At 42.3% G+C, this 15,953-nt stretch overlaps 6 protein-coding genes across 6 annotated transcripts; 4 read left to right on the forward strand and 2 right to left on the reverse strand.

Moving 5' to 3' along the window:
* Positions 1 to 1,813: 1,813 nt before the first annotated feature.
* Positions 1,814 to 7,456, reverse strand: P153DRAFT_380927 (MFS general substrate transporter; the record flags this gene model as incomplete). The annotated part of the gene is made up of 5 exons (XM_033669986.1): positions 1,814 to 1,823; positions 5,682 to 6,290; positions 6,444 to 6,886; positions 6,944 to 7,197; positions 7,246 to 7,456. The coding sequence occupies 5 exons, from the start codon at positions 7,454 to 7,456 to the stop codon at positions 1,814 to 1,816; spliced, it is 1,527 nt and encodes a 508-aa protein (XP_033528129.1).
* Positions 7,457 to 8,014: 558 nt separating this feature from the next.
* On the forward strand, positions 8,015 to 8,515 carry P153DRAFT_392401 (uncharacterized protein; the record flags this gene model as incomplete). Its single annotated transcript, XM_033671145.1, has 1 exon — positions 8,015 to 8,515. The coding sequence occupies one exon, from the start codon at positions 8,015 to 8,017 to the stop codon at positions 8,513 to 8,515; it is 501 nt and encodes a 166-aa protein (XP_033528130.1).
* A 1,355-nt stretch (positions 8,516 to 9,870) lies between these two features.
* Positions 9,871 to 10,666, reverse strand: P153DRAFT_392402 (uncharacterized protein). Its single transcript, XM_033671146.1, has 2 exons — positions 10,398 to 10,666; positions 9,871 to 10,348 (listed from the first exon to the last, which is right to left on the reverse strand). Exons 1-2 carry the CDS (start codon positions 10,412 to 10,414, stop codon positions 10,087 to 10,089), a joined length of 279 nt encoding a protein of 92 aa, XP_033528131.1. The 5' UTR covers positions 10,415 to 10,666; the 3' UTR covers positions 9,871 to 10,086.
* Positions 10,667 to 10,983: 317 nt separating this feature from the next.
* On the forward strand, positions 10,984 to 11,607 carry P153DRAFT_280388 (uncharacterized protein; the record flags this gene model as incomplete). Its single annotated transcript, XM_033663071.1, has 1 exon — positions 10,984 to 11,607. One exon carries the CDS (start codon positions 10,984 to 10,986, stop codon positions 11,605 to 11,607), a length of 624 nt encoding a protein of 207 aa, XP_033528132.1.
* Positions 11,608 to 11,965: 358 nt separating this feature from the next.
* P153DRAFT_280019 (uncharacterized protein) lies at positions 11,966 to 12,347 on the forward strand (the record flags this gene model as incomplete). The annotated part of the gene is made up of 4 exons (XM_033663055.1): positions 11,966 to 12,012; positions 12,063 to 12,132; positions 12,184 to 12,242; positions 12,290 to 12,347. 4 exons carry the CDS (start codon positions 11,966 to 11,968, stop codon positions 12,345 to 12,347), a joined length of 234 nt encoding a protein of 77 aa, XP_033528133.1.
* An 866-nt stretch (positions 12,348 to 13,213) lies between these two features.
* On the forward strand, positions 13,214 to 15,880 carry P153DRAFT_380931 (uncharacterized protein; the record flags this gene model as incomplete). The annotated part of the gene is made up of 1 exon (XM_033669987.1): positions 13,214 to 15,880. One exon carries the CDS (start codon positions 13,214 to 13,216, stop codon positions 15,878 to 15,880), a length of 2,667 nt encoding a protein of 888 aa, XP_033528134.1.
* Between the last annotated feature and the right edge of the window lie 73 nt (positions 15,881 to 15,953).

Consider the following 15,953-nt stretch of genomic DNA (forward strand, 5'->3'; position numbering starts at 1 on the left):
ACCTTTATAGAAAATTTATTAGACTACTAACTATTTCTTAAGGGAATTTATATTTATCTCTTAGGGGGGAGATTAATAATGCTGTAGTAATCTATCTATAAATTAGAATAATTCTAAACTATATCTACTAGTACTTTAACCTACTAGGAGGTACTATAATATATAACTCTATTCTTTAGCTTATATTTAGATGCGGTAGATTAGTAGAGGTCTAAAAGAGCTACTAGGCTATACTCTACTAGGTCTACTTAGTAAGTACTATAGATATCTAATAGTACTATATACCCTAATAGTGTCCTTTAATAAATATAAACTACTGTATCTGTATTATTTTATACTAGAACGTATGTTATATCCTAGCGTATTAGTCTATTATAGATAGTTACCCTATATAGTAGTAATTACTTAGCTTTAAAGAGGTAGTCTTAATCTTTATATAGGTATTTATTTTATAAGATATAAATCTAAACTCGCTTTACAGAGTAGGCTAGGATAGATATATAGGCCTTTATTATTAATTTCTATCTCTTTAATAAGTCTAGATATTTTAGGTAGTAGGTAATTAAGGTAGTAGTGTTTTTATAGTATAGCTAGACTATATACTGCTTTTTTAAATTAATTAATACTACCTATAAAGCTAGCGTGTTAATTTCTAGAAGGATATTTAGCGTAAGGTAGTCTAGTATAAAAATGTAGACTTACTAGAGTACTAGTACTGCGTTACTAGACAGCAGCTAGGATAGTATATATAATATAATATATACTAGTTCTACTAATATTACTCTGTTTTTTTCTATACCTATAGTAGTAATAGGTGTCTTAAGAGGCGCCTAGACTGTATTAAGGAAGTTAGTCTAGATAAACGTATAGTTAGCTAGTATATAGGCAGCGCCTATATTAAAAGTAACTTTAAGGGGTTACTCTATCTATAATACTCTAACTATTATTTTAATGTAGTACTATATATAGATACTTCTTAAACTATCTAGAGGTATAGGAGCGCTTAATTTTATATATAAAACTCTAGCCTAATCTAAAGTAGTAGGTATATTTATAGTACTACTAACTTCTTATTCTTAGTTTATACCTATTTCTATACTAGGAAATACTTAGTAGTATTTAGAGAAGAGTAATAAGGCCTATACTATTAGTAAGATATTTATAAGTTTACCTTATATTTATATACTTAGTAAAAGAATATATTATTATAGGTAGGCGTAGAGTTTATTCTCTAATATAAATACCTTTCTATATTATTTATATACTTATAGAGTGCCTTATAGTTAGCGTAAGTCTTTATTAACATAGGTAGCTAATATATAGTTTATATTACCTAGATCTAGGTTAAACCTTAACTCTGTTACTAGGGGTAAGCTAAAGAAGGCGTAGTTATTATTAATATCTTCTATAGTTTATATTTATAGTGCCTAGACGTTTAGGTTAAAATTATTATTATCTACCTAGTTACTTTAATAGTATTCTAAGTTTCTTACTCTATTATTACTTTATACTAAGAGTAATAAGCTAAAAGGGCTAGGTAGGGTAGTATTCTAGTTTTACCTAGTATTAGTATCTATTTTGTTATCCTAGTTTACTGTGTTAATATAGTAGTTTACGTTATGCGTACCCTAGGGCTTATTATATAGTCTATAGAAACTATTATAGTTATTATTATATAAACTACTCTAGTTATTATTATAGAAGCACTAGCCTTAATTTCCTTCTTAGCTATAGTATAATAGTTAGTTAGGTATACTTAGGTTTACGCTAGAAAATAGCTAGTTCCTTAAAATATAGCCTTTTAAGGCCTCCTCTAGACAGAGCTGTAGGTGTATATTATTAGGTAGAAATATACTTTTTAGGAGTTCTATTAATACCTAATTAAAGTTATAGTTATTATAATTTAAGTAGTAGTTTAGGGTAACTAGGTTAACCTTTACTAGAATACTTATTTTATAGTATAACCTTACTTTACTTATTTACTAGGGGTAGGACTTACTAATAGTATATTTAGCTTTAAGCTATTCTTATAAAATTAGGAACTTTTCCTTAAGTATATAGATAAACTTACTAAAGAACGTATCTTATATTAGTATAAAGATATAGTATTAGAACTATACGTTAAGTAAGTTCTAGGCTTATACTATAAACTAGTGTTATCTACTACCTAGTTTAGTATTCTAGTATAAGTATATTACTCCTATATACTATTTAGACAGTAATTAGTTCTATAGAAGGTTACCTAGTATATATCTCTTAGCTATAAGAAGTCTTAAAGCTACTATAGGTAGGTAATAGTACTTAGTAGTTAGCTTAGTATTCTAGTTTCTAATTCCTTTACCTTAAATAACCTTTATCCTTACTTTATAGCTTAATTTAGACTAGAACTAGAGTATAGCTATTTCTCTAAAATATAAGTAAAGGTTATTTTAGATTAAATATTTTATTATAGTATAAGTTATAATTACCTATTTAGTAGTGTTAATAAAATCTCTTACGTTATAATAGTAGGTATAATTCCTAATTTTAAAGGTATCTTTTAGGTGTTCTAATTAGGACGCGTTTAAGTTAAAAAAACTAATTAATATAAAGTTAAACCTAGTACTTCTACCTATTACTTTTATATAATTATTTTCTTTAGCTATATATATATCCTAGGGTAAGAGGAAATAACTATAGGATTAAAAAGGTATAAAATACCTCTTATTATTTCTATAGTAAAGTAGGTATAGTGTAGGTTCTACGTAGCTTAATTACTAGTAGTAGTAGTAGTCTATACCAAAGTTATCTTAAGATCTATATTAATTAAAAGAAGGTATATATTCTTTATAGCTTAAGTATATCTGTGCATTTATTATATTATAAGGTAGTTAGGCAGCTATCCTATACCTATTTACCCTAGTTATATATTATTCTACTAAGGTTACTTTGTAGATCCCTTAGTATATAAGCTTATATCTTAATAATACTAGCGTATAGACTATCTATTAGTGTAAGCTATCTTACAGTTCTATCTATATAGTCTTAAATATATTTATTAGCTATTATTTCTATACCCTTAAAAATACTAGTTCCTCTAATAGAGGGACTAGGATAGGTAGCTATTACTAGGGTATTCTCTTTAATCTTAGTAAAGCTATAGGTTTATTAAATAATAGAGATACTCTATACTGTAGTAGGAGAGCTATATTACTATATAGTTAGGTATTAGGGAATCTAGAGGCTAATAGGTTATTAAAGTAACTAGGTAGAGTAGAGATCTATAATAGATATAGTAGTAGGTATTATATATCTTCTCTAGAGTATATAATAGGGGCTTACTAAAGTAATAGTATAAAAAGTTCTATTACTAGAGGCTATAGGGCTAGCTCTTCTTTCTAATTATTCCTGCTAAGTATTTAATTAAAAGGACCTAGGTAGAAGGCCTAGTTAAATTATAATTATAATAGGAGAATAAGGTTTAGATTATTTAGTTTACATACTAGATAGAAATATTCTAGTAGTTATACTAATCTTAACCTAGGCTCTATTATTATCTAAAGAGTAGGTGCTATAGGAGAACTATATAGGAGTATAGAATTATTAGTAATAGTAAGTTTACGTAGATATTCTTATTATACTAAGGTAGTTATAGTCTCTGTTTCCCTAATTTACGTAGTATATAATTCCTAAGCTAGACTAGGTTAAGCTACTAGATTAGGCTAGGGTAGAGTATTCTATAAGTAGTAGTAGTATCTTATAATTATAGTCTATTACTTATATTCTTAGCTACTAGTGTATATGTAGTTTACACTGTCCTAGTATTATTCTAAAAGTATATCTAGTAATAATAGGCTATATAGTATATCTATTAGAGTATACTAGTTATCCTATTACTAGGCCTATATTAGGAAAGGTAAAGGTAGGTCTTTTAATAAAGGTAGTTCTAAAGTTATAGCTATATATAAAGGCTTAAAGACTAGTAAAGGGTTTAGTAGCTTAGTTATAAAGGAGCTTAAGGACGTAAAGAACTAAGGCTTATTATTCTTTATACCTAGCTATCTATATTATAATTCTAGCTAAGTTAAGTATATATTACTATTAGTTACATTATAGCCTAAGGAGATAAACTTAGCTACTATAACTTCTATTACCTATCTTACCTAGTTCTAGCTCTCTATTATAGTAGTCTAAGTATAAAAGTAGCCTAGAACGCTTTCTAAGTATAAGCTTTATTAGTTAGAGCGCTGTTAGGATACTGCCTATAGTTAGGCTAATACTAAGCTTTACTATAATATTCTAACTTCTCTTATAAGGGAAAGGCCTTTATATAGTATAGTAATTACTATAGTAAGCTAGAAAACTTATAAAGAAATAAGGTCTCTATAAAGCTAGGCTATATTAGTATATTATATAAAGTAATATACTTATACTAAAAGCTTATTAGGAATTAAAGGCAGAGATAGGTTTATAAATATAATAAAGAGGTACGTAATAAGTAATTCTTAGTAGAAGAGCTAGGGTAGAGTAATATATAATTAAAAAGAGTATTAAAATATATAGTTTCTAGTATAAGTAGTAAATATAGGTATAGATAGAAAGTCTATATAAGAATACTAGAAGGGTTTATTTTATATTACTTAGTATTCTAGGGTATCCTTTCCTATTTATAATTATAATAATGCTATCTATTATCCTAGCAAGAGTTAGGGCTATACGTAGAGTAGGTAGAAAATATATAAATAGTAATTTTAGGTAGTGTTAATTACTAGGGGAAACTGCAAATATATAGTATTAAGAGAAAGGAGGAGTGCCTATTTAGTAAAGGTAAGGCTAGTCTTTTTTATAAAATATAAATTTATAGGTAAAGGTAAGTAACTTTATATAGCGCTATTTAAAGTAAGGTACTATAGAAAGCTAGGGCTTAACTATAGTAGGAGAAGTATCTTAAAGTATTAAGTTGTAAACTATTCTAACTATAGCTCTAGTACTACTATTAGATATAATCTTATTCTTTATTATAGTATCTACTTAGGGCTCTTATATCTTAGTCCTATGTTTTAAACTATGTTATTAATAGTAGTATAGTAAAGGAAGGCTTTTATAGGCTTAACATTTTTATTACCTACTAAGATAACGCTAGTAGGTTATAGTTAAGGGTGCTAGTTTCTAGGGTAACTTATCTTTACGTTAGTAATAATCTTAGCCTTAGAAATTTAGTTATTATAGTATAGAATATACGCTTAAGTTTAGTACTCCTAGTATATAGGCGTAATAGTTACTGCAGCGTTGTATTTAAGCTATACAGTAACAGGGCTTATAAAGCTAAAAGGCCTTTTAGGCTAGGGCTTACAGAGCTAGAGGACTTTAAATTTAAACTTATAGAGGAGCTACTAATATTATAGACTAGATAGGCACGTAATCTAAGGTATAGATAGTATAAGCTAAGGAGCTATCTAGTGCTCTAGCGGAGATTATAAGGATCCTGGATGACTAACGTGCACAGACCATGACAATAAAGATAAGCTACTTCGTAAAATCAAAGTATTGGTTTCCAAATTACGCAACACACAAACAAATCATTAAGTTTGAGGACTCGAAAGATGTTCTTCGTCGAATTTGAAGATAATTAAGTCATATGCAAGAGAGACTATCAGTAGATATTTGGTTCCCTTCTCTACTTGAAGATCTACAACGTGTACCGAAAGAATGGGCTCTTGTCGCCCAACATCAACAACTCGTCCTCCGTGTATCTCGCTCTAATCGCCGCTTCTCCATGCTCGGCAATCAACGCATCCTTCTTTCGGTTCTCCTTCGCATACGCCCACCTCAAAACGAACGTCATGGTGATTGCCGCAAAGCACATCGCCAAACTAGCAGAGAACCCGGTCGTGTATTTGGGCGCCTCCCTTGCAAGATAGATGTTGCTTCCCATGATTCCTCCCATGTTACCGACAGAAATCAGTAACGCCATACCAATAGCACGCTTAGAGCTCGGCGCAAGCGAGTTTCCGACCCAGGCGACGAGACATGTGAAAGGACAGTACAAGCCTGCGGCAACGGGGAATAAGAAGCCGTACGTTACGCCGGGATATTTTGGGTGCGGGATGGCAAGTTGGGCGATGAAGCCGCAAATTGCAATGGAATAACCCGCAATGATGTAGGGAGAGCGCATACGCGTCAGATCGGCGGCCCAAGCAAACGCCAACGTCATGCAGGCAGCGAATACATAGATTGGAATTGTTAGGAGCTGGGCGTTAGCGCTCGAGTACCCAAGTCCGTTGATTACGGTTGGGACTGTTGCGGTGAACCTGTGAAGTGATCAGTCACTATGATTTTGTGGAACAAACTTTTGTTGATGGACGAGTCTAGAGCACCTCAGTGTATTGTTCAATGCTGCTCGCATCTCGCAAATACACCGTAGTGCTCCAAAGTCCCCCATCATGTGACGGGAAATAACGTACCCATAGACACCCACGGTGTTTCCCCAGAAAATGACGACGCCCGCCCAGATCTTCCAGTCGGAAAGACCCGCGATAATGTGCTTAGTCTCCATCTTGTCGTTGTTCGTAGCACGCCCTTGACCCGATCCAGAATCGTTCGCGAGTCGCCAAACAAGCAGATCACGCTCCCTCTGGTTGAGAAACTTGGCTGTGCCGGGGCTATCTGGAAGGATCTTCCAGATGACAAGTCCAAGAGATACAGTAACCAAACCCTCTATGAGAAAAATCCACTGCCAACCTTCGAATCCAGATCTGCCATCGAGAAACGCGATGCCATAAGCAAGTAGACCTGAGAAAGCGCCAGCGAGGGATGCGGAGACGTAGAAGATGGCCAGCCGGCGTTGGACTTCGTAGCGGCGGTACCAAATGGTGAGCAGGAAGGTAGCAGCAGGAAAAAAACCAGCCTGCACAAAAGTTGGTTAGTGTGTGGTTCGGCAAGCTGGGGTGTGAAGTGATGGTACCTCTGTAACACCCAAGAAGAAACGAGCCGCCAGAAGCCCTTCGTAGGTCTCCACAAAACACATACAAGTCATTACTAGACCCCAACAAATCATCATTGTAGACAACCAGACACTGGGTCTCATTAATCTCAGGACGATGTTGCTAGGGACTTCGAGCAGCGTGTATGGGACGAAGAACAATGTGACAGCCGTGTTGTATTGAAGACCCTTCATATGAAGGTCTGTAGTCATGCCGGCGATCTTCGCGTTGCCAACTGCTTGTTGTTAATGTATAGTCCAAGTGGATGGGGGTTGGGACATACTGTTACTCCGATCAATGAAGCTCACAAGATACAACAACGACAACAACGGCACAAGCCTGAAATCTACCTTCCTCAACACCCTAGTCGCCTCTTCCTCATCTGCTGCTCCAAATTGCGCTTCGATTTCTCCTTCTCCGGAGGATGTCGATTTCTTCTCCGATACATCCTCAAACCTGGCGACGTCATGCTTGATCTCGGTAGTAGACGCCATGATGCAAATTCAAAAGACAAGATGAATTTGAGAAGCTTGCGGATGGATGCCGACTTTATAAACACTTCGGTATACGTCAGCCCGACATCGATCATCTATCTTGCATATGCGTGGGATACGCCACGCCAAGCCAGCAACTCTGACGCTAATGTGGAGTCGGGCAAGAATCTGGGGTTGCACTGCTGGTGCGGGGAACCTTGTTAGCACCATGACTGACATGCCGACAGCCACAAGTTGACATTGTGACGTTAGCTAAGCGTTTCTCGGAAGGCAACCGACATCCGCAACTAATTGCCGACGACAAAAACCGTGTGTTTGAGGCGTCTCTGCCAGAGGATCAAGGTTGTTGAGGAGGACCGAGCGTAGCGAGTGCCGATCAAAATCGGCATCTTCACCGACGCATAAATAGAGTTTACCATTAGTCAAGCTTTGACGCAGCCACGAGGAACCAGGCGTGCGGGCATCCCATGTCTGGGACACTCGGGAAAGGGTACGGCCTAGGTACACAAATGGGTACTTGAAGGGAATACTTCCGCGTCCACGTCGACAATCAAAGACATGGTCGTTGACATGAACTACGACTTCCGAGACCAAACATGGTACAATCTTGTGAACGAGCTTTTCGAAAACTTGTACCAGCAGGTTTACAGCGAAGGTACTATCAAGTCGTACGACAAGCAGCCACACTTCACTGCGGAACAGCTCCACTCGTTCAATGAGTTTGGGGAATGGGAGAAGCATACTGGCTTTTCTACTCTCATCGAGTACATACTCCAGAAGAGCAAGGGCGCACACACCGGCAAAGCTTCGTTCATCCCTGTCGAATGTACATACGATGTGGACTCCAAGCTACACATGGCTTACCTCATTACGGTCGCCCTGGCCAAGCGTTCGCGTGATAAACCTGCCCTTATCAAAGACGATTCGGTTTATGTCATGATTGAAGAGAGCACCCCCGTGATTTCGAACAAGGCCTGGCGCGGTGAAATCATTTCTGCTACCGAAGTCATCGGTATGGAAGAAGTTACTATGTTTATTTGCCGTCCGATGCTTGAATGATCATGTGCCCCGGTATTTGCTGCTCTCATCGCAATTCTCTTATTTGCCCTTACCCTCTCTCTTTAGCATTGGAGATGCCAGTAAAATTAGTCGGTCTCATCTCATATGTTTCTCGATCAAGTGTAAAAGGGGGAGTTAAGGTGCAACAAAATCATGCAACGGCTTGGCAGCTACATCTAAATTTAGTGGTGGAGTCTTGTGCTTAGATCCCTAGCCGTATACGCCCTGCATACACCTTATTAGATTCCATTAGTGTAGTTTTAAAGTCTGTAGAAGCCTCAAGACGCTTGGGCAAGCCGAGGATTCCTCACTCAACGTGGTATCGGATGTGGGCACTTATAACACAAGCATCGAGCTACTCATCACTTTTATATTGCAGAACACAATTCGAGAATAAAACTCAATTGTCCAAGATGCTGGAAGCAGATCATGATATCTAGAGTGCTGAAACTAGAAATGATCCATAACACCATAACGCCCACATCATGCGATTTTGTACTCTGCCCTAGGTAAATTCCTCTGGCCGCTTCAGGCCATGCCTGATATCAAGGACGGTCGACGACATCTCAAGTACATGACATACGCGTGATGCTGTCGTGTCCTTGCACGCTTTTCTGGAGTCATCTTCGCTCGAGGAGACATCGTCTGGTGTGTTCTTGCTGAGTTCGTCCTTGTTACGAGATCTGGCATCCTTTTCTTCTTCTTGAGCGCAGCTAGTTTCTCAGGAGACAGAGCTGCTTGGGTCTCTCGTTTCCTCGTGCAGTGCGGCGAGCTTTTTATCAACCTGACAGAACTGACTGGACGCCTTATTAACGCGGCACAACTGCCTACTAGGGCCCCTGTCAACTAGCTCTCGGTTGATCGAGATACCAGGAACCAGGGTGCAGCGAAACCTTGCAAAAGCTTGACAACTACATTTAAGCTTAGTGTAAGAGTTGTATTTTTGTATTTCTAGCGGTATATGCCTGGAGTACAATTTTATAATTTTTGTTTGTGTAGATCCACAGCTTGTAGGAGCCACAAAGAATGCAGCTTAATTCCAGCTTTTACAGTCGACCGAGGACAAACCTATCCTCTCGCGGAGTCGCGAAACCCGGAAGTAGCGTATCGATGGTTCATCCGACGAACACAACATAAAGTAGCAGAAAGGTAGAGTTAAAGTTGATTTTAAATAGTACAAAAGACACTACTGTGTCTTAGGAGTCTACAACTCTTTTTCTAGACCTCGTAGTTAATGCAGTAAGGTGTCGTAGTCGCTGTGGTACGATATTACTTGCTGAGACGATAAACTTCATTCCGGGTTTCACACTACCACAAAGAAGAGATCTCCATCTGCTGGAGGTAGCAAACAGCGGAAGCAAGAGGCAAAAGTGGAAAGACTAGAAACAAAAAGCAAACGAGAACACGAGGACTGGCTTTCGTAAAGGCATGAATTATGGTGTTGGATCAACCTGATACCTAAGGCATCTTTTACAGCAACTATTCCCCAGCCTCGCTACCGTCTGGTTTCCCTGGGGGTGGGCTAGGCAAGTCATTTTGTCGTTCGTGTACTGCCAGTGACTTGTGAAGCCTTACAACAGACCGATTGCGATGTCGCCCTTGATACGCGCGATGATTCGGATATCGGCCTCCAGATCCAACTTGATGTGGACCTTCAGACTGCCCTTGACGTCCTTGTTGTCGAGCCCAAAGCCCTCATCGACATCCTTCAGCTTGTTGCCATCTTTGCCTACCGGGACTCCCTTCGTGAGACCCCCTAGAGAGCTGCCCACGTCGCCAATATCGCCGAGACCACGACCGCCAGGGGCATTTCCGGTCGCGGTGTTGGTTTGGCTGACGAGACGTTAGCACTGGCTTGGTTTATGAAGAAAGGTTGTGTTACTCTTTGTTTTCTGGCATTATGTGATCTGATTGTGCTTTCTCGCGTTTGGACGGATTGATCGAGATCGCCAGGTTTTCTGGAAAGCTCAGAGGCAGGATAGTAGGAGGAAATGTGTGATCGGAGTTGAGCAGGGAGCGCGAACCCTAGCTAATAAACGTCCAGCTGTCTCCCATCAACACTTCTGGCCGCGGAATTGCATCTAGGGGCACACTACATCATCGATCGTTTAGTTGGTGATCGGAGCACTCCAGATCCATGGATCAGCTTTTGATTCGCGGTTGCTCAAAAAGCAATGTGTTCCATCGACAAAAGTGGCCTGGCATAAATGCTATCTACCCGATGCGGGTATCGGTATTCGCCTAGTCATTGGATATCAGACCGCATCAGCTCCAGTGGCCCTTTCGTGATTGGCAGACTAATACCGCCCGGGCGTAGCCGCGATCTTGGTAGGTGTGACATCATATGCGAACTGTTGTTTTTGTGCGTTTGCCGCTAATGAGCAGATCATAGCTGTTCGGACTGCACTCCGTTCGAAACATCCAGGAGACGTGTTCCTCCACCACGGTCATTTCCACGAACCTTCAACATGGTTTTCGGACTCATAGCTTTGGTAGGGAGCATTCCCATGACAGCGGCCTCTGTCATGTCGCTCCAAAACCAAGCAGAAAGCACGAAAAACGAAGCCGACGCAGAAAAAAAATCTGAAAAGTGCCACATCAGATGTCGACCAACCGCAAGGACCCCAGAAGACCGTAGGAAACTTTTCGAAAACAGCCGAGTCGTCCTCCGCGATGGAAAACTGTATGTACAGCTCTCCGCATACGAAGGAAAACCACTACACCCTTTCTCCGGCTACTTCGTACCTTACCCGAATTCGAACTTCGATGGATTAGTCTCTACAATCTCAATTGAACCTCCCCAGCTAAATTGGATATATCTGGATACGAGTTCCAGCATCTACCAGATCAGCCATGGGTTACGTGTGGAGGCGGAGAAGGGACTGACGGGACCCTGGGCTACACGTGAAGGCTCTGATGGAGAAGATCGGTACTTGATGGAAAACTGGGAGGGATTTGTTGCTGTTTCAACCGAAGATCCTGCACTTTGGAGTCTCTGTTTTGATCGACACGATGATGGACTGAAAGGAAAGATAGACGACAATCACAAGACCGTAGAGGTCGAGCTGGTACGGCAGGAGATGAATAAGTGACGAAGTTCTTTCGCCTTGTCTATGTCGACGCAGGTTCACCCACTCGCATGCCACTTACATAGAAGTGATTCGCTCGCGATCACTCAGTGTCACCTGAAAAATGCAGCGAATTGTGGGAAGCCTCAACGCACATGGAGGCGCAAACGCGTGCATGAGATAGCCTGCTTCCTGGTCACGACCGGCCCGAGTCGGAACGACGTAATCATGCAGATCTCATCAAACCTCAAACCTCAAGCATTCAACATTTCTCAGAAATATTCATCTACCACTACCGCGTACTCCAACTCTCCGTACCTGCCATTCATTGTTCACAGCCTGCCCTGCTTCCTTATCCTTGTCCTCGATCCTACGTGCAAAGATGTGCGACTTTCTCCCTATTCCCGTCGTCTGCTTTCAATGTGGAACGTATGTATACACAAAATCTTAAATACTCAACATTTACTAACATGCGACAGTGATCAGAATCCCTGCCACTGCAAAGTCATCGGCCCCACCCTTGGGTTCATCGTCACTGTAGGCATGGCGGTATGTTCAGCTTCTGCGATTCCCGTGTGCACGGACCGCTGACTCGGATAGATCGTTTGTTGGCCAGCGTCACTCTTCTGTTGCTGCTGTGCGACAGATGCAGGCAAGACGTGAGTTGGATGTTTCATGAAACGGGATTTGCATCTGACGATAACAGGGTCCTTGCCTTGCCGGTAGACACAGGCAATGCTATCAGTAACGCCATACCGATATGACAGCTTTTGGATGGGTTAAAGAGGTACGTAGCCGTTTTTTTGATTGGAGTATTTGTCTGGCTCAACTTTGTCTTATGGACTGCAAACGTGTCAACGCGACATGTCTGATTAGTCTTTGGGCATGCTCAAGACACAAACGAGTGGCGAAAGGCGTATATTCCAAAAAAATAGCATTATACAGAGATATGTAGAGCTAACACTGTCTTGTCACTAGGAATTTGGAACCCTTTGTCACAGCGGACGATTTGTTTTACTTTGGCGGGCAACGGCATCCTAGGACCGACCTTTGCGGCTTGCGATGATTCGGACTATATTTTGTAATCGACTTCATATCCCTACTGCTCATGGACTCAATGTGAACGTATCTCCAGCGATCTTGTTGTTCCGCCCACCCGTTTAGCTGAAAAACAGCGGCTGCCTGCATTGGAATTACGTCATCACGTGTTGACGCGCTGGAGATCTTACCTTTCACCTTCACTTCATTTCGCAGGTCAAGCTCAACTAAGAAGATTCTCATAAGAGCAGCTTATCAGATCTAGTTCATCTTTCACTGGGTCTGAGCCGCACATTGTTGAGGTTGCGCACCGTTGGTTTGGAACCAGCTGAGGAGTATCAGATCCTACGGCAACGCGCAGCGACACTGAGTGAATCCCGCATGCCAGTCCAAACAGAAGATGTGACCGTGCTTTCAGCAGTACTGAAGAATCGCAGACTCCAATCACCAGCGAGACTCGCCCACTTCACCTCTCTTTCACTTCGTCCGTTGCTAGTGTTCGATCTCCAGGGCCCCACACCACTCTTTGCACCGTTTCCCACTTGGTTTGTTTACATGGCAATAATGCACGTGTAGATTTTCATTCAACGCGATGCTTTCTGCGTCTGACCACCCCATAGACGATCCCCACCTCAACCAAGACGCGCTACCTGCGAACAACCCTTGCATTTCTCCATTGGTTCACGCGTCAGACAAATATTCTGCTGGAACTCTTGGCGGTCAACTCGGCGGATTGTTTGGCGGTGATATGCCAGAACCAAAAGCTCTGCCTGAGTGGCCTCTCGAGGAGGTCGGCTACATCTATCAGCCGCTATATGTCTCTCCCGACGGACGCATTAGTGGCGGCGCGTATTCACCAGAGTACTACATATACGAGTCAGATCAGGTATGTGCCTGGGACGAAGGACTACAGGCGATTGAGGACTTCGATTGGCCGACAGGAAAACAACATCGAGGAGATTTGTGTGGCGCATCAGACGGCGATGTTGAGGTGGATGCAACAGAAGACGACACTGCAGAAACCTCAGAAGATCTTGAGGACTTACACTCAGCAGCAGAAGTCGTTGTGTCCGAGGTCAACCCAGATCGTGCATTGGTTGAAGCTGCCTCTTCGCCTCCTTGGATACCAGACCTGCCGTTTGATGTTGCACGGGAGGAAGACATAGAGATCACTGCTGAGGCGAATGAGTCCATTCCTTCGCCGGTTAGATATCGATCGCCTTCACCACAGGCGGCACCCACGGTCACCGAAGTAGAGGTTCACAACGATAAGGATGCAGATGCGATGGATGTTGATGATGCCATCTCAACCGACACCAACCTCGAGCCACTGGTGTTGCCCGAGTCGACTCCACCAGAATCGGACTCCACTATAGTTGAGCCCGAGACCCAGCATGGCGACAACATGGACGTAACGGACGTAGAGACCAAGAGCCCCGAAGCCATCACCATCGACATTGAGTTGGCGACTCCCGAATCGACTCCCGAATCATTGCCAGTGCACGAACCCGAAAACACCCAACCCACGGAAGAGCGCCCACAAAGCCCAATCCCAGCAAAACACATAAACACCACCGAGACCAACCAAAGCGAGATCACTGACAAAGCAGACTTCACTGCAAACCTCTCGCCAGAGACTACACTCGCACCGCCTACTCTCAATAGGCCGACCCAGACTTCGAAATGGTACGGCATCATCTCCTCGTACATCCCTTCGCTTGGCGTGCCATCTTTACGACGAACATCGCAAACTCCCAGGGCGGAGGAAGAACACGAGGTCAACGCACCCGCAGAGCCTGAAGATGTTGATGTACCCGACTTCTCCGTTGCTGACGCAGATTCGCCGATTCAACAAGACGAGGTTCAACGTGCTGAACTCGCGATTGGGAAACAGTACAGTGCATCACCACACAACATGACCCCACAATCACGCGGATCAGAAGATACTTCATCCACTGTGGTAGAGTCCGAGGTTCCGCACACAACAAACACGCTTGCGGGTAGCTCAGTCCCACCCAGTCCAACCCCAATCGAAGTCCTCGAGAACGAAAACCAGCCCTGGAAAACACAACTAAACGCCGCCGCTGCCGATTCATCCACCGACATAAATCCAGCCAGCCCCCCCGAACCCGAGGAAGAACCAAACCCTCCGAGTCCTCTGGGTGCAAGTTCGCCCTGGGCGGGTAGCTTGCTGGAACAGCACCTCGAGAGAGTTACAGAACAGTCGTCGTCGCTATTTACAGCTTACGAAGCTGATGCTTTACCCGCTGCCTTTGTAAGCAAGGAAGAAGATATCATGCTGGAATCTCTCACCCCATGTCCCGTTGTGCTACAAACACAAGGCAAAGACACTCCGCTCAGCCACGGCGATGGAAATCCCGATGGAGATGAACGAGTCGTCTCCGCACCCCAGACACAAACACAGATCCAAACACAAAAACAAGATATCCCCAAACCCCCTCTTTTATCTACACCTTCTCCCACGCCTGGGTTGTTGAATAAACGCAAACGTAAACGCAAACACCCCACCAACGACGCAGATCTCGACACCGTCGCGCCGCGCAGGAAAAGGGTGAAGATGACGCACACCGCTACCATTCCCATTACTGAAGTCGCACACAAAGACGACGCACACCGATCTACGCATCTTGATGTCATTGTGCACGACTATGACCAGGACGATGAAGACGTATATGGAGGTGGGGGTGAGCAAGAAGATGAGTTGGAGCACTACAGCGACGTCTCCCCCCCACCTCCTTCCATACCTCCTTCCATACCCCTACCTCCTTCCATACCCCCACCTCCCCCTCCCCCCCTCAAACCAAAACTAGTACCCAAACACCGCGTAGGCGGCCGTGAATTAGCGGGGTTAACGGACGGGTTATCACGAGGGAGTATGGTGGGGGGGAGACGTGGAAGGGTCAAGGTACAAGCAGACACTAGGCTGGGACTTGGGGAGTCTGGTGCGGATACGATGGTGCGGGAGATGGATGGGAAGATGAAGATGAAGAAGATTGATATTGAGGGTGGGGATGCAGTGATGGTGGAAGTGGAGGTGGAGGTAAAGGGGAAGGAGAAGGAGAAGGCGAATAAATACGGATTTAAACCTAGTCCTAAAAGGTTGCGTAGTGGGAAGAAGAAGGGAGAGATGGGGGGAGGAAAGGGTGGTGTGAAGGGGAAGGGGAAGGTGGGGAAGGTGGGGAAGGGAGAGATTGATGGACCGCGGCAGACGAGGAGTGGAGGAGGGGGGAGGATGTAAGGGAACAAGTGTTTTGGAGACGAGTTCTGAGATAGTATATCCTCTGCACGGCGTTATCGGCGGAGAGAAGGGA

Source organism: Dothidotthia symphoricarpi, assembly GCF_010015815.1.
Source record: "Dothidotthia symphoricarpi CBS 119687 unplaced genomic scaffold P153scaffold_2, whole genome shotgun sequence".
Taxonomy (NCBI): domain Eukaryota; kingdom Fungi; phylum Ascomycota; class Dothideomycetes; order Pleosporales; family Dothidotthiaceae; genus Dothidotthia; species Dothidotthia symphoricarpi.